Source organism: Lygodium microphyllum, chromosome 23 (assembly GCF_053477565.2).
Source record: "Lygodium microphyllum isolate KBCC chromosome 23, Lygodium_microphyllum_v1.1.10, whole genome shotgun sequence".
NCBI lineage: Eukaryota > Viridiplantae > Streptophyta > Polypodiopsida > Schizaeales > Lygodiaceae > Lygodium > Lygodium microphyllum.
The window spans coordinates 107,399,792-107,418,447 of record NC_141157.1 but is presented as its reverse complement, the minus strand read 5'-3'; the positions used below and the strand labels follow the sequence as shown (position 1 = coordinate 107,418,447).

Here is an 18,656-nt window from a genome sequence, read left to right as displayed (position 1 = left end):
TTTAGTACCATATTTATTGTATTGTACTATATCGTACTTTTCGAACCTAACAACCATGAGTTATCCAAAAGCATGTGCCAATCAAACTGGACTTCACAAAGGCATGCAAGAAAAACAAAGAGCAAAAAATCAAGTTGGTGGTGGGTGGATGAGTAACACAAGCAGATGGGGGGCAAGCAGGATAAAAAGTAATGGGTGGGTAAGTAACAAATAAGGAAGACTGGTATTGCATAATTGGCAGCTGGATGCAAAAGAGTGCAGCAAACCAAGTTGATGGAGGTTGGTAATAGAAGCAAATTGGAGGCAAGTAGGTCATGAGGTAGTGGCTAGGTCAATGAGGGACATTGGTAGTTAATAGTAATGTAGAATTGGCAGTTGGATAGTGCATATGTAAGGTATGCAAAGAGCTAGATTTAAGAGGTAGGTTCACTGAACATAACAATAGTGACTATTTTCAAGTTATAGCGCTAAGCCCACAACTTGTTCACTAGTTGCATTATGAGCTGCATCAGCGATTGTTCCACTACAACAACAGAATTGGCAAGTTTTCAGACAAAAGAAAAGGAGATTCAGCCCTTTTTTTTTTGAGGGATACCAAACCTGTAGTCAAAATCTTGTTGAAATGATGTCACATTAAGAGAGCTATTATTTTTTGCATTGAGCACAGTGAGTTATCCGTGAGCATATGAGAAACTTCACAAAGGCATGAAGGAAAATTGAAGCGAGTGGCACAAAGAGACGAAAGGAAAAAAGTACGGCTATCAAAAGAGGGCAAATAGGTAGAGGCAAGTATGGGAGGGAGGAAACAGATGGCAACATAGCTAGTGGTGGCTGGGTAAGTAAAGAAAGCAAATGGGGGGAAAGTAGATGTCACCAAAATTTGAAATGTTAAAGAACTTTTTTCTAAGGTTTTAAATTAAAAACGGTCTAATACTGGTCCTGCTAGCTCTAGGCATGGTACCATTGCCCTTGAAATAAGGACATCTGCACTCGATATGCAGTGGGGAGAGTTTGCGCCTTAGGGCAAACCAAGGAATTGACTGAAAGGCTTACCTTGCTATTCTCAACTCCACAAGCTATCTAGCAACGGTTCTTGTTCACTTGTGGGAGTTTGAGCCATGGAGATTTAAGGAAAAGTGTGTGCATGGGTCATGGTAGCTGATCTTTTCCCCTATGCTTGGGAAATCAGAATGGCAGATTTGGAGCACTAGAACCTGCCTTCTCTACTGCTGGTTTCTTCTTTTTCTTCTTCAATTTGAGATTTTCCCCATCTACAAGTGAGATCTACTCATTTCCTTCAAGGCCTTATCACCAGATCACTTTTTTGAAACTTCCATCACAAAAAAAGTGAGATGTGAGAGTTTACTTGTGGGAAATGCATTGGAAAGTGAAACGTGAACAATCTTGTCACAAGAAATGCCTTGGATTGTGAAATGATCAGAATGTTGAATCAAGAAGAGGACATTGGACAAGGATTGGAGCATTTTCTCCTTGACTTCAGGCATCAATTTGTTAATGGTTTATGACTTTGGGGCCAGTACTGAAAGGGGCACCAAGCTTTGGGGTCAATTGGTGTCTTTGTGCTAAGTAGAAGCATTGTAGCTCCCTTTGTGAGTATTCCATTTGCTGAATTTACCATTAAAGCTAATTACTGTTTGCAAATGTATAGGGACCTCCAAATCAGTAATTTATTTTTCCACAAGGGCATAGCATACAACATGTCTCTTGTGGACAGCAAATAATTCCTCCCACCATCTACATATCTAGGTTATTTTAGGTGTTTTTAAGATGCCTATGCAAGGTTTTCAAGGGAATTCTTGTGGGGGCATTGAAGCCCAAAATGCATAATGGCATATGTGTAACATTGGCATGCACGCAGGTATGCAAAATGGAAAGTTTGGTCAATTGGGAGACCTCTGCAAGGTAAATGACGACACAAATGCAGCAATAGCATCACTAGGCCACTATTTTTGCAATTCACCGATTTATGATACTCGCATCTTCAAGGAAGGTCAAAGATTATAATGGAAGTAGGGAAACAGTTAAGTTTGAAACCTTCAATAGGTATAGGATAGGCTGAAGGCTTTGACCTTCCTCTAGCACTTTGAAGCAGCTCACTCTAGGGGTAATTTCTCTGAGCCTTCAAAGGTGCACAAGATAGTTGCTTTCTTGAGAAAGAATGCACTTCAATGGTGGACTATCTTTTGATGCAAGGCAAGGAACTAGTACAGTGGGAACATTGCTAAACACGTTTTCTTTTCTCAATGGCTCGCAAACACTTTTGAAGTGAATGTGGCAACAGCTTGGCACAAATTGGATGGAATTCCATGCCTTGATTTAGAGTGAGTAAAACAACAAATTTTAAACAACATTGTTCTCTGTTACCTTTTCTCATGAGAACACAATGGCAAAGTTTTGAGACCTACTATTGTGGCCTACCTAAAGTGTTGGGCTTGACTTATGCCTACGCTCATAGAGGAGTGTCAATGATCCTCAGTAGGACACTAGGCCACTTTTTACTCTCCTTACAATAGGCTTTTTCCCCCCAGATTTATTCTCTTTTATTTTATGTGCGTTTGTTACATAGTTTGGGTACTTATCGTGGTTTACGCCTTTCGAGTGTGAACACACACTAGCAACCCTAAGGTTTAAGGTTTATGTGCCTATGTTACACAATTTGGGTACTTATCGTGTTTTACACCTTTTGGGTGTGAACACACTCTAGCAACCCTAAGATTTAAGGTTTGTACTTTGTACTTGCATCTAAGACTCTTCAAACTATTGCATTGGGTGTCGTGCTATCACACTCACATACTCTCTTCACTGTTAACTGTACTTGCTGCTGAGCTTGAGCATTGATCTCTGTGCATTCTCTCATCTCTTACATTTGATATCAGAGCAGCCCACTCCTCAACACAGCTCTTGGCTGTCCGGGCCACAGAGTCGGAGCTGAAAGAAACAGCGATCTTTGGTCAAGTCGTTGGACACTCCCCATCGAGGGCCCAATTGCAGCATTGGCTCCACTCCACGCTGCGCATTGGTACAGTGCAGATCAGGGAGGCAGTCCTCATGGGCCAAGGGATCTTCATGGTTTGACTCACCTCTACGAACGCAGCCTGTGAGTTAGTGGAGAGCTCGCCCTATGCCTCCACGAAGGGGGTCATCTACATGGTTCCCTGGTATAGCGGCTTCACAGTGGAGTCATTTGCGCTCCACAACAGTTTTCTCAGACACCCAGTCACCCTACTTTTCCCCGGACTGGCAACAGAGTACCGCCAATTAGTGGAGGACTTTGGACGAATCTTTGGCATAGTTCTTCCTGCTTCCTCCGCAGATGCAGTGACAGCTGCAAGAGTCCCAAAGGTACGAGTGACCGTGAAAGACACAAAAAGCATACCAAAGTTCCTAGAGATTGAGGCTAGAGATCACTCCTTTAGGCAGCAGGTCATTGTGACTAGGCAACCAGGGCAGTGCCTGCACTGCCACGACTTTGGGCATCAGGCGACAGATTGTACGCATTTCGGGGCCAAGGCAGCTCCATCGATAGGCCCACAGGTGGACGCTGACGGCTTCACACGGGTCCAAAGACGACAGAGAGGGAGGCCGCAAGGGGGGCCACAGACAGCTCCTCAGACCCAGCCTCGTCAGCACAGGGAGCAGGAGGGCGAGCGACGCCCCCTTGGCAGAGCACTCTGCAGCCCTCCTTGCCCGCCCCACCCAACAGGACCACAATCCCCCACATCCATCTCCTGCACCACAAACCACCTCACCTAAGATCCCATAGTCCCCACACCCCTCCCCCTCTGTTTCCCATGCCCCCCCCACTGACCCTAGCCCACAATCTCCCCCTACGAGGGCCACCAATCCCTCCCCACACCCGATACATACCTCCGACAATCCCTCCTTCCCCCACCCCTCTCTTGCCCACCACCTCCCCTGCCGAGCACCCCCCCACATCCGCACCCAGTTCAGGTGATCCACCCCAGACCCACCCCCCCTCCTCCCATAGGTGGTGATGAGACACACACGCCTACATCCTCCTCGCGCCAACAGTGCTCTCCCTTCCACATAGCCACCAGCTCATTTGCCCCTACCGCCCATCACACTTTCCCGAGAGACAGGCACAGCTACGACCACAAGAGTTCTTCGACAGTGGCCCATGGTCCTACCTGAGAATTGTAGAGCACGGAGAGTTTCCACTACCTCTTGAGGTCGGGATCTTCATGGTTCGTAAGTCAAGGAGGGGCAAGGTCCATCTACAAGGCACCATCGGATGGACCAAGCTACGCTTTTTTCCTTCAATCCTCTCACTCAGAGGATTGGACGACAACACAAATAGAGGAGCTGAAGAGTCAGGTGGTGGACCACACCTCCCAGTGGATGGGAGAAGAATGATTAGCACTATTCGCACAGCAGTGGCCTAGTTGCATAATGGACATCAACTAGTGGGCTGGTGCCGAGGTCCCACACTTGAGCATTATTTTTCGAGCCCCTCCACAGTGGAGAGCTCCGCGGGATGTGATCGAGTGGCCCCTGGCACAAGCGGCCCGTTTCTACCAATGTACAGAGTCACAACTCTTAGCTTGGTTGATAGATGCATTGATAGTATCACCTGGAGCATCTATCACCCCTATGGTGACCAAGGGCCACCATGGGGAACTAGAGTTTGCTGTCCAGACCGGCGGCAAAACGTACTTGTATGCTCCATAGTTCTTCCTCTTCATCAGCAACCTCAACACCGAACAGATGCCTGTTCGGTCAGTCACAGGTTTCCCCATGAGCCTACACCTTGCATCGTGGAATGTGAATAGTCTCCACTATAGTGGGACACGTGGTTCCAGGATGATTGTTGTTCAGCAAGAGTTGCAGCCTGCCCTTGCCAGACAGATCAACATCTTACTTCTACAACAAGAGCACAAGCTCACTCCCACCCAGGCTCAGCGGGTAGGGAGGGTACTCCCGAGCAGCTCGCACACTTACTGGGAGCACCCCATAAGTGCCCACGGCAAGAGTGGAGGCGTATGCACCTCTATTGGCCCGAATCTCACCGCCTGTGTACGAGACCACGGGACGATAGTGGAAGGGAGGGTTCTATGGATCAGACTAGATATTGGGAACTCGTGGCTTGGAATCCTCAATGTCTATGCCCCTACGGAGGTTAGGGCACGCAGTAGGTTCTGGGTGGAGATCGCGGATGGACTCCCAGAGGTGGACTCCTGGATTGTTGAAGGAGACTTCAACAACCTGGAGGCTTTGGAGGACCAGCAGGGCAGAGGAAGAAACTACCAGGGCATGGTTTGGAGAGGAGCAAGAGGCATGGGAGGTCTTTCTACTGGGAGTAGGAGCATGCGATGCCTAGAGAGACCTTGCCTTCCATAGGAGGGAAAGGTCACTGGACTTCTCTTGGGGATACAAGTGGCTAGGTGGAGTCTTGCTGGGGCGGTTGGATAGGTTTTATGTGGGAGAGTCGAGAAGCTCTCGTGGAGGCCAGATTGAGCAGTTGGTAGGCACCACGTTGTCCAATCATTGCCCGGTTCTCCTGACACTTAATCCCCTAGCATCCGCCCTAGACACACGACCTTGTCGAATCCCTGACTCGATCTATAGGAGGGATGAGGTGACGAGACAAATAGAGCAGATTTGGACTAGAGAGTGGGGCAGGAGGGACCGGATTGCAGAGGAGGTTGGAGAGGTCCTAGCGGAGTCGAGCAGAATCTGCCAAGAGGCAACCATACAGGCCAGGTAGCAGAGCTAGGAGGAGGAGAGAGCACTCCGGCGAGACCGTGCAGCCATGCAAAGAATATTACAAGAGACACCAGGGGATCCCACCCTCCAGGCACAGGAGGTACGCACACGTGTAACCCATGGCTGGCCTAGAGGACAGGCACTTGGAGTTCTCTTTCCACACCTGCACAGGCTTCTGGGCACACGATGTGCAGGGAGTTCTTCCAGGTGCACCAGCCTCGCACCGCAGGAGAGCACAAACGCAGCCTTCGGGATCAGTATAGGAGGACTCATTCTAGCCCAGTTCTCCCAAACGAGGTGATGGAGATTGCCACCGACTATTACACACGCCGTTTCCAGCAGGAGAGAACCTCAACTAGAGGACAAAGATGTAGACAGCAGATCTGGGATCACATCCCGTCCCTCGTCACAGAGGAGATGGGATGCTCCCTCCTAGCCCCCTTTACAGAGAAGGAACTAGAGGAGGCTTTCCATACACAGGATGGGCAGAAATGCCTAGGAGAGGATGGCCTCTCTAAGGCCTTTTTCACTACCTATTGGGAAGTGGTGAAGGACCCCCTACTTATGGCCTTCAAGGAGATTTTCACTTCAGGACAGATGGCAGGGAGTCTTTCGGCAAACCTTATCAGTCTTCTCCCCAAAGGGGGAGACCGGTTGGAGCTTTCCCAGTGGAGACCGATCACCTTATTGTCAGTGGCCTATAAGGCATTGGCAAAGATGATTGGTAGGCAACTATGCCCCATGCTTCCAAACTTCATCCATGATACACAGGCAGGATTTGTGCCGGATAGGAGCATCCTAGACAGTGTATTCACCTTTTTTTAGGCGACTGAGTGGGCTCAGCACAGTGGGCAGAGACTGGCCGTACTACTCTTGGATTTTGAGAAAGCTTATGACAGGGTGGACTCGGATTTCCTAGAGGGCACCATGGTGAGGTTGGGTTTCCCCCAGGTTTGGATTCATGGGGTCTCTGCACTTTACAGATCGGCCACCAGCAGGGTTCTCATAAGCGAGGGCAAGGGGAGGAGTTTCGGCTGGAGAGATCGGTTCGACAGGGCTGCCCCCTAGCCCCATACCTATTTCTACTCTTTGCAGAGGCAATGTCTCACTTCCTCATGTCACGTGTGAGCGGATTACGCGGCCTCTGGCTTCCAATGAGAGAGGAGACTGAGTTGTTAGACTCAGACTATGCAGATGATATAGCTCTCTACATAGAGAACGATGAGTTGATGCTATAGAGAGTGAGACTGGCTCTTGACGTGTTCTGTTCTGCACCGGGAGCGAAAATCAACTGGCAAAAGTCAGTTGGCTTCCTCACAGACCCGGACTCTAACACGGAGTGGGGCATCCACCTGGGATTTAGGTGGGTAAGTAGAGGGCAGACCATCCGGTACCTAGGGTTCCAAGTGGGACTCCACATTACTTCTACCCAGCAGTTTCTTCTTGTCCTTGATTCTATTCAGAGGAAACTGACCTACTAGAGCACGGCTCGCCTCTCACTAACCAGCCAAGACCTGGTGGTTAACCAGGTCCTCCTAGCAACGGCCTGGTATATCGCCTCGTGTTGGTGCTTCTCCTCATCTTGCATACTGCAGCTTCGCCGCCTACTGCAGAACTTCCTTTGGTCAGGGTCAGATGGCTCCAGGGATTCCAGGGCCAAGGTGGCGTGGGCGACCATCATACGGCATCGGTCAGAGGGAGGGCTTGGGATCATAGACCCAGAGTATCAGAGTAAGGCCCTCTTGGGCAAGCTAGTTGTCCGCATCCTCACACCAGGCGGGCAAACCTGGAAGCTCTTATTGCAGGAGGGTCTTCAGGACTGTAAAACGAGGCTTGGCGGTGAGTGGAGGCCGTCTCGGAGATGGATCTTCACATCAGCCCAAATCAGCCCCCCCAGATCACCTTTCCTACGCAGCTTACTCCGTGTGTGGCAGGGCTGCCGTAAGGCCCTAATCCAAAGCCCCCTAGGCTGCCAAGAGGAGATAGACCCTCAGCCGGTGATCTGGAACCCCTAGGTCAAAGATCGGGAAGGGGCATAGATTAGCGAGCACCCCCACATCCAGTGGGCTGGTTGGGAGGCCGGCTCGGCTCGAACCATCAGGACATGGTGGGAAGTGTAGAGGATGGCGGACGAGGAGGTGTTGCAGCGAGTATCAGGCTGCCAAAGAGGAGTGGAGTTGAGGAGAAGGGAGATAGATGCAACAATACCTCTTGAGTGGCTTGCTCCCCTAATATACGAGAGCCGATTGAACCCAGGAAGGTATGGGCCGCTAGGTTTCCACCAGCAGGCATCCCCTTACAGGTGGCAGGTAGAGTGGGCGGTGCCCCACAGGGGACTTTCTTCACCATTCAAGAGGGGGATGTCTGGCCCTTGATAGAGGGCAGCAGGATGAGGGGATAGCCACCCTTTTGTGTAGGAGGATTCGGGTGGTGGGCCTTTAGGGGAAGACATGGCGACTGGATCCCTATGTTTTCTGGATAGAGCTCAGGGAGTGGCGCCTTTGGATCTAGGAGGGCAGACCACTTGATGAGCTGGAGTGGGATTCAGGAGAGTGGCTATGGCCGGCCACTGCAGTCGCCAAGAAGCCATCCAGGTTCCTAGAGTACACTGCCACGATTGGCAGACACGTACTGATACAGAAGGATATGGATCGGGCGCCGTCACGTAGCAGACACTAGACGGAGCATAGCATCACGAAGCCTTTCCGATGGACCTTCTTGCGCCGCCTATGGGATAGCTGGAGGCCGAGGAGGGTGTCGTACTTCTTATGGCTGGTGGCACATGGAGGCTTGGCAGTGGGAAGTTGGCTTGCCCAAATGCAGGAGGGAGGTTGCAAGCATTGCACACAGCAGCCTCTGGAAACCCCAAAGCATTGCCTTTGGTCGTGTGAGGAGGCACAGTTCATGTGGAGAGGAGCATGCCACATCCTTCGCCGTATATCACCCAGCCTTGGATGTATCTCATGGGAAGCTTTCTGTTGGCAGGAAGTCAGCCACGGCTGTCACCTTCTGTATGAGGCCGCGATGCAAGACACGATATTCATTATCGAGGCAGGGTCATGCGTAGTGGTCGGTTTGGAGGCTCTACCCATCCACCAGGTACAGGAGCCCACAATAGACCGCTCGGAGGTATGGGAGATCATAGGGAGTCTTAGTGGCTAGCATATCTGGAAGGCGCAATGTTAGGAGGCTTTCGGTGGAGAGAGACTTTCAGCATAGGCGACCTCAGTAGAGCTTTGGACCTCCATCATCCACTCCCTCCGCAGCCGATGGGATCAGGTGCAGGGCGAGTCTAGGGCTCGTCAAGAGCTCCATTGTCATTTCGTGCGCACTTGGGGCAGCCAAGACCTGTTTTTCGTGATGCAAGCAATGTCCTCTACGCTGGTGACTGCTAGTTTAGCATTGCACTCTTCGAGTCTTGCTTTGCTACAAGGTGTTGATAGCAAGGAACATAGCGGTATATTAAAAAGACTTGGCCTCTGCTACATTACAGCCTTCTTAAGATCATCGACAAAGAGGAAATAGAAAACGAAGAAAATCTACTTTATGGAAAATCCATTATTCTTTACACACTAATTTGTGGCACATTGTTCAAGACCTGACCCTCTGTTAGAAACAGAAGGCATCACGGCCATGCCAGCAGGGGCCGAAAGCTCTACATCACCAATCATTGTTTGAGATGGAAAACCCAGTTACACTGATCATATGAAGGCATCCATATTTTTCTGATGTCAACCAATTTTGTTTCTTCTGCATGGAGTCAGAGTAAAGCTGCACAAGGGGATGTGAGACTGGAATGCATATACATATATTAATAGCCAGTTTGATGTGGGAGTTTTCTTAATTGCAAAGTGACAACAAATTTAACAAATCTTTCAAATGGTCCCACACTAGCTGTGTCTTATACAATCTCTTGAATTTATCTGGTTGAGATTTGCACACCACAAACAAAACCCCCCCCCCTAAAAAAAAAACTCAGTGGGCCGAAAACCCCAAAATGTGTTCTTGTACCCTTTGTTTTAAGTCTTAAAAGAATCCCATTTCAGAAACAAACACTCTGGAAATGACTTTCCACTGATAGAAAGAGACAACTGATACAGGCATGTTAATCAAAAACCAAATATGGGCTCACAGCTCACATACTGCTGCTAATAACTGGGCTTTTCTGAACCAACCAAGTTCATCTTTTCGAATATCCAAAACCTTGCCTTGAAAACTATCCTCCCAAGCATAGCATCTGCAGGATGGCAACAGTATTCACTCTCACGTAATTGAAAATTTTAACAGAAATAGGCTTATTTAACAAATGCACAAGGTTGTAGAGTTCTGTGATTTGGCCTCACTTGACAATATCCATTGCACCAAGAATTTCATACATCAAACCAATCCTTTTGTCTGTTCGCTGCAACCCTTCTTTGGTGAGCCTCTGCATCCTGCTTATAATAAACGTCTGCAAATGATAGAACCTTGTTGAATGTCTTTTGAACGACTAGAGGCAGAGGCAGCAAAATGCATGATATTTTGTAGATGCCAATACAACAAAATTTATTCTACCTGTGCAGGGAATAGCAGTAGTAGAACAGATGCTCCAATAAGAGAGGCGATGCCCAGTTGAAAATACAACAGACAAACGGCAACTATTATACGCAGTGGAGCAGACCAAAGGTTGTGCAGTTGCTGCAAGATTTGCTGTACAAAGCCAATTCAAACAATAAAGTCCAGAATCCCATCAGCATTGAAAACTTCACTACTGGTCTGTATTCTTGATCACTTACCACATGGAACCAAAAAGCACAACTTAATTGTTCAAACTGCTGAGCGTATCTATGGTTTTTTCATTGTAATGAAGGCTATTGAAAAATTTCAAACTGATACTCAATTCAAAGTTTTGAGAGTCTAATTCTAAAAGACTAATAGACAGTGTTAACTGAAACAAGCTCTTGTAATATGTGTTTGTATCAAACCCAATCCATTAGCCACAATAGTAATCATCCAGGCAATAATGTTTGATTCATATATGTATTGATGGTTGCTTTCTTGGAAGTTGGGAGAGGTCTACAGTGAGATCAAGCTATTCGTAAAGTAGTCTCTCATTGGGAAAGAAAGGGCCCTAGTCTTTCCCTGATTCTAGCTCTAGAAGACAAAGAAAGCAATCCCTTGTAATACAAAACATCCTGTGTCTATATCAGACCCCAATCCATTAGCTACAATAGTACTCGTTCAAACAATGATGCAATTTTTTCCCAGAGAAAACAAAATTCTATTAATGACATCTCTAGGAAATTCCCTGTAAGGTAAAAGAAGACCCTGTAAAGAACAACTCGGTACATCATAAATGCAATGGTTGTGTGCACAAACAACCCAAGGGGTTATAATGCCAAACCATATGAGGGGCTAGGTGACAGAGGGTGCTGGAGTCCCATGTCCTCTTATAGCCACTCTGCAGCCTCTCCCATCTCCCGCAGAGAGTATAGATGATCTCTGTCCAAATCCTTGAAAGAGCCTTTCTAGAGGAAACATCCTGGAGGTCTATAGCATGGCAACCCTTCACAGTCTAAATGTAGCAAGGAACGATATTAGCAATGAACTCCCATCTGTTACAGTGCCCCTTAGTTCAAAGTGCCTATGAGTAATCTGGGATAGGGATCCTGCTCAAATTTGCCCAAGGACAAGGAAACAGTGGCTCCCTAGAACATCCTTATATCGACATGCCAGGCATATGACATGTGTCCAGGACCCAAGCTATTAAACCCCAAGTTGCAATCATAGTCTCTGTTGCGCCATGAAAGAGCATCCTGAAGGCTCTTCTCCACACCTCCTTAGCTGTAGCACAATCCCATAGATAGTGAAACTATGGAGGCTAAGCTCTTAGGCTTAAAATTAATCAATATCAACTCTTAAGAGATTTTTAAGTGGCTATCAATATGCCATCTCTCACTGTGTGTCAATACTCCTATTCTCTATTCTAAAGCTAAATGAACTCTATCTGATCCAAGTTTTCTCCTTGAGTGCAGTCATTGTACTGCAGAGCGGAAGTGAAGATTCCATCTCTACTAGACACAATGACCCCAAGAAGGATAATTAATGTAAATTCCCTTATCACTATTATCTTCCTGCTCCTTGTCATCAGCCACCAACATCCTCCTTGTAGTCTTGTGGCTGTCGGCCTGCCTCAGAGCACCTTGGACTGATGTTGCCTCCATAAGCACCATCATCAGGAGGAGGGAGGCTGCATTTGTCTGCCACCCTCTCCTCTCTCACCATCACAATCAGCTGAATCATCATCATCTGGAGTCTAGGCTGCACTGGCAGCCTGTCCTGCTGCATTTTGCCTGCTCCGAGTCTTCCTTGACATTCTGCTCCCCATAGAACTGTGCTTCACTTCCTCTGCTACTCCCTACATCATCATTCGTGAAAATATAGTTGCCACTGCATTTTCATGTGCACCTTGGGTACCTTTGAAGTGTTTCACCCCCAAAACATAGTATTTCAGCATGAAGCATTTCAATCTCAGATGGGTTCTAAGTGAAATGTGGAAGAGGAAAAGCTTGGAGAAACAGGGAAATTACTAACAACTAGTGGCCATTAACTCCACACGTGTCATTAAACCAAGTCATCTAGAGGGCCCACATCGTCTCCCATGCAACTATCAACATGGGAGCTCATCTAGAAGATCTCCGAGCAGTAAGAGGGGGAGGAGGTTAAGCATCAATGACTGAGGGATGACGCACCTATGGAGGAAGAAGTAGGTGAAAATGAGATCTCTGCTACAAACACTACTGTGATTTTGCATAAATGCAAACGGGATGCTGCAGACCTGTCTACTGACTCGACTGTTCCCCTGTGTACTGCGCCTGGCACAACTATCTCTTTTCTAGATTCCAGCAAAGATTATCAACTTCAAATTGAAGCCAATCTGCAACTTGTCACTGAGATTCTGGCAGATAGCCTGCAAAGAAACATGGAAGAAAGGAGTCAGGAATCCTCAAGGAAAATCACTCAGGACACCAACAAGGTGTGCGCCAATGTGTTCGAGTTCAAAGGGAAAAAATTTTGGTATATATTGCAGTTTCGATTGTGTCGGCCGTTTACAAGTACACAAGTTAGAAATTTTAAATCTATAAGGTTTCAAGTATTTGCTAGGTTGCAGACACAAAAGGCATTTGCATACAGATTACAGATTGCAATTATTGTTGTGCAGTCACAGTGAAAAAGGCTACTCTTTAGTTGTGGTGCATATAGTATTAGCTTGCAGATTGCAATTTTTTGCAAGGTTTTTTGTTTGGTCAAAAAGTCTAACAACTTCAACCAAATTGTCAGCGAGAAGCTTTATAAATAACAATTTTGTGCATGGGAGTTCAAGATAACAAATTTCTTCAAGGGCAAAGGTGTTTGGAATTACATTGAAGGAGACATGGCGGTAGCACTTGAAGTTTTTGCATGAAATACTACTGCAAAATAGGTAAAGGCTACGAAAGATTGGGAGCAAACATAGAGCACAGTCATCTATTGGCTGTTTGTCATGGTCACAAATAGCATGATAGGCTATTTGCAAGAATCTGAAACCCCCGCTATTGCATGAAAGATTTTGACAAGGCTATTCGAAGTAAATACAAAGGCCAGAAAGTTGCAGCTCAAGTTAGAGCTAAACCAAGTGAAAAGAGAGAACCTGTCCATTAATGATTATGCCTTGAATATTAAGAGTATTGTGAAAGCTCTTGGATCTATCAATGTAGTAGTTAATGATGATGATGATATGGATGTATGCTTAGATAAACTTCGAGATAAATTCAAGAGCTTCAAGTCATCTATGAATATCACGGATGATATCCCTGATTTTGCAGACTTGATTTCTATGTTGATATCTTGAGGAGAAAAACCTTAGCTTGGATTCGTCTTCTTCTCAAAGAAAAAACAAGTACAACTCTACTAGCAGAGGTAGAGGTCGTGGCAGAGGCCAAGGTGGTGGTCATAGTCAAGGTTATGATACATAGCAAAATAGAGGAGGATAGTCCCCACGAAGGGGGAGTCAAAGAGGGCAAGTTGCAAATTCTAATAGGCAACAAAATTCTAGTGATAGCAGAGAGTATTCGCATTGTGGTCAAAAAGGCCACATTACTAAAAATTGCTTTAAAAAGAAGGCTGAAATTAGAAATGGGAAAAAGCAGCAAGGTAATTATGCATCCAGCAGCAAAAACAATGATGACAAAAGTAAATAATTAGTTATTATGCAATCCTTTATGAATACCATGACTGCTAATATCAAAGAATGATGTATGGTGTATGGTATGTAGATTTAGGAGCCTCTAACCACACGACTTCTCATGGAGAGTGGTTTAGAGGTTTGCAATCCAGAGTCTGTGGACTATGTGGAACAAGGGATGATACAACTCACTCTATTACTCATGTTGAAAATATTCATTTAAGTATGCAAGATGGCAAAACTAAGTACTTAACTAATGTGTTGCATGTACGAAATATTACAAAAAACTTGATTTCTCTTGGTCAGATGGTAAAATAAGGATTGTAGATTCGGTTCACATTTGATGGTTGTTATGTAGAAGATCTCCAAAATGATTGCAAGTTGATTGCAAAAGAGAAACATGCTGGCAGATTGTTTAATCTTGATGTAAGTCTACCTGAAATGAATACTCCCATGTTTGCATAAGGTTCAAGTGTTGTGACTGATATTAAAATTTGGCATAAGAGAATTGGTTATGTGAATGTGCAATGACTAAAAGACAAGTAGTCAAAATAGATTGTGGATGGCTTGCCTTTAGTTTAGGGTTGATAGGATGCATAAAGTATGTGAAGCATGCCAATTTGGAAAGCAAGCAATGCATGTGTTTCCGCATAAAAAAACATGTATACAAGAAGCCACTTGAATTGATGCATTCTGATATGTGAGTCTTACAAAGACTGCAACTTTGAGTGGTTGTACGTATTATATTTCCTTCATTGATGATCATACTCACAAAGCATGGGTCTACTTTATGCGTAAAAAAAAGTAAGGTATTCACTCACTTTAAAACCTTTAAGTTCGTTGAGAAGGAGATAGGATTGCATATTAAATGCCTAAGGTCAAAGGGAGGGAGAGAATATCTCTCCAATGAGATTTCTACTTTTTTGCAAAAAATTTGAATAAATAGGTAGTATACATGTAGATATACTCTATAGAAAAATGGAGTTGCTAAGCGGAAGAATAGGCATACTGCATAGGTAGCTCGTGCACTGATGTCAAAAAGAAACTGGCCTCGTTACTATTGGGCTAAAGCAATTGCTACTATTGTACACATCATGAAAAGGACACCCACTGTTGCTGTACATGGTATGACACATGAAGAGAAGTTTACGGATAGAAAGACAAATTTGTCCTATCTGAAAGTATTTGAATATATTGCTTATGTGCATATTCTTGATGAGTTGCATAGAAAATTGAATCCCAAAGCAAAAACATGTATATTTGTTGGATATTCTCTTGAGCAGAAGGGATATAGATGTTATAAGCCTATTACACATGAGCTGAGATTTAGCATGAATGTTCTTCTTAAAGAAATTAGTAGCTGGTATAGTAATGTGCAAAATATAGTTAGGATTGATGAGCATGAGAGTGTCGTACAGAAAACATGTCAGCAATCACAAACATTGAGTGCACCACAAGAGTCTCCTAGTCATGGTTCTATTGATAGACCTTGGAGTGGCAAATTAAGATCACAGGTCACTCCACCAAGTACATCACCGATATCAAGAAAAGCTAAAGAAAAAGTTGGGAACTCACCTATTGTAACAGATGTATCAGCATGTTTCTCTCATATTGATACTGATGTTGAGCTAAAACATGCATTACCTGCTGATTACTCTCTTAAACAGCCCCAAAACACACTAAAAAATGCTCGTTTAGGGTAAAAACTCTAACACGGGGAGCGGTTCGAGAGAGTTTCAATGGTCTCCCAAAAAAACCCTAATTTTTGGGACACCCTTCTATAAATAGACAGGCTGCCCCCATTCAGCCTTATCCCTCCCATGTAGTTTTCTCACCCTTGTGTGCAAATCGCAGCCATCAGCCTCCCACCACGTAGCGGTCCAGCCTTCGCGACTGCTGCCATCACCTTGTTTTACTGCAGCGTTTTACTGCCACGTTTTACTGTGGCGTTCTACTGCTGTGTTTTATTGTAGCGTTCTACTGCGGCGTTTTATTGCCATGTTTTACTGCGGCTTTCTACTGCTACATTTTACTGCGACATTTTATTGCAGCATTCTATTGCTATGTTTTGTTTGCTCACCCACATCATCAGGCATCATCCTCTGCAATCGCCTCAGTCTCCTCACACTCTGGTGATCAGCATTTGGTGTTTCTCTCACTTCGTTACTCCAACTGGTGGTCACAGCACTTGGGATCCGTCTCCAGTGGACGTCACACTCCGACATTGCTCTGCCCTTGAGCACACTATACACTCTTACATTCATTTACAGCATTCATTCACTTCAAAGTTGTGTTCTCTCTCTCCCTTCTTCTGTTTGTGTTTGAGTTTATGTGTTTGAGTTTTGAGTTTTGCATTTAGGGTTTGAGTTTTGCTCTCTGTGTCTACGTCTGTCTCTTTGTGTTTCTGTCGTGGTCGTACACTCTATGTGTCCTCAGTGCAAACCCTAGTAGTTTTATTCACATGGTATCAAAGCCGGTGCTCTTGTAAAGAGTTATATTGTGGAGAGCTAGTCTTTGTGGGAGGCAGACAATACGACTCATAACCGAATCACAATGTCCCAGACACCTTCTCCAGTTTCTATGATGTCTTATCAGGCTTGTCCATCATTGGAGACCCTGAGACAGCATTATGGACTCGATGAGGAGGACGACACTCCACTTTCACCTTCACCTTCTTCTACTCCTATTCCAAATTTCACTAACATGATAGAGGAGGACTTTGAGGAGTACTATCACAACAAGTACGGTGATGTTTACACCTCTCCTACTAGTTTTGCTACCACATTCGGACAGATTGGTGAGGCTAGTCACCTCTCCAATCATGGAGGACATACGGCATTCAGAACGTTTAGCAATCCATCTTCATCATCTCACCCAAGTCCAATGGCAGGTTTGTACAATTCTTTTGAGTTGCATGAATCAAAACCCTCGCTTGTTTCTTCTTTTGAGGTACAGGATCTGGATGGCTTTGCGTATGTGAACTTTAATAGAGGGGGCTCACGAAGCAGACGGAATTCAGGTACATTTACAGCTTCTGTTTCATTTGAGCATCTCTCACACACTTCTCACTTCCCTCCCATCCCACCCTCTTCTATATCACACCTTGATCACCTCTCATCATCTTTCAAAAACCTTGGATTGCACTCCACATCTGCTTCACACTCCTTAGGGAATGGATCTTCCATCTCCACTTCTACCACCTTTTCCCTCTCTACCCCATTCTCTACCTCTTTGCACCATGGTACTTCGCTAGAGGGAACGCCACCCTTTAACACAGTGCCTCTCACCTTTCTGTAAATGAGTGCACCCATAGCTCCTGGGTCGACTGTGATGGGCATCCCCCTCACTATCCCCAGCTTCACATCTCACATGACCACTCAAACGCAGGGGTTTCCATCCTCAGCTTATGGTGCGTCTTCACACTCTCCTTGGATTTCACCTACACAGGGATTCTCATCTTCTGCTCCCTGTGTTCCCATCCCACCTCTTTGGGTTCCTCATGTGGCTACCATGCCTATGACTTTTTTTTTTTTTGCAAGTAAAATGTGGCTGATTATATTACTAAAAAAAATTGATTACAACAGAGTGCTCATGCTCAACAGAATAAACTGGAGCTGATGCAAAGTCACCACTACATCATGTATACAAGCCTCTCAAGGCGGTCTAGGGGGGATGGGGGCAAGAAGCCATGGAGGAGGGGTATATCGCCAAACAGGATTGCCTGCCTGCATCACGAAGAATAGGCCCTGGCCGCCCCAGGTACGCATGAAGTGACCACGGAGCTCCTGACGAGCCCTGGACTCACCCTGCACCTGATCCCATCGGCCGCAGAGGGAGTGAATGATGGAGGTCCATAGCTCTGCTAAGGTCACAAGTGCTGAAAGTCTCTCACATCTGAAAAAATTCAAGTATGCTATACTTGTCATGTCGTATCTTTCAGATAACATACTTTGCAAACGTATGAAAAGTATAAAACTATGTTATTCATAACATACTTATCCAATCAAATTTTTAAAAAACCTATCCCAAAGTACCTAGAATCAAACTATTTTAGGTTAATTTTTCCTCAGTCCTTTGAATCTGATGTCTACAAATGTGTTTGAGAATCAGTATTGTTTCGTCAAGTTTTCACATTGTAATGTGTGCTTTAAAATGTGCATGTGTCATGGGAAAATGTGGTTAATTAAATGTATACTAGTAGAAGAGTGTGTTAAATGTTCAAGTCACGTATGGTTCAAATTTTGTGAAGTTTTCACATTGTAACATGTGTCTTAAAATATGTATATGTAATGGAAAAATGTGATTAATTAAACGTGTGTGTACAAGTCACATATGGTTCAAAAACATATGAAAAAACTATGCTTGAGAAACTCCTCAACAAGCCAAGAGCAAGCTAGAACAAGCTAGGAAAAGGGAAGACTCAATGAATACCTCAAGAGAAAGAAACAAATGGCTGCCATGAAATCTTGAGTTGAAGCTTTGAATCCAGGCTGAAGCAAAAGATGAAGAAGCTCCTCGAATGCCTACTCTGATACCAGTTGTTGAAAGGTAGAGGCCAAGTAAAAGCAACAAGTGAAAGCAAGAGCTATGGTGAATAGAGCAAGAGAGCAAGAGAGAGACACCATATGTGGAAAGCGACAAGCAAAGAGAGAGAGAGAGAGATTTAGTCGTGAGAGAGAGAGAGAGAGAGAACGACGCGATGGCGGAT

At 45.4% G+C, this 18,656-nt stretch overlaps 1 protein-coding gene across 1 annotated transcript in view; it reads right to left on the bottom strand.

Moving 5' to 3' along the window:
• LOC148016595 (ABC transporter C family member 2-like) overlaps positions 1-18,656 on the bottom strand; it is a 160,929-nt gene that overhangs the window by 54,471 nt on the left and 87,802 nt on the right. Inside the window, exons 12-14 of the mRNA XM_087664235.1 lie at positions 10,300-10,434; positions 10,089-10,195; positions 9,889-9,982 (exon numbers count right to left, since the gene is read on the bottom strand). Of these exons, the coding sequence (XP_087520361.1) occupies positions 9,889-9,982; positions 10,089-10,195; positions 10,300-10,434 (336 nt within the window). The remainder of the gene's footprint in view (positions 1-9,888; positions 9,983-10,088; positions 10,196-10,299; positions 10,435-18,656) is intronic.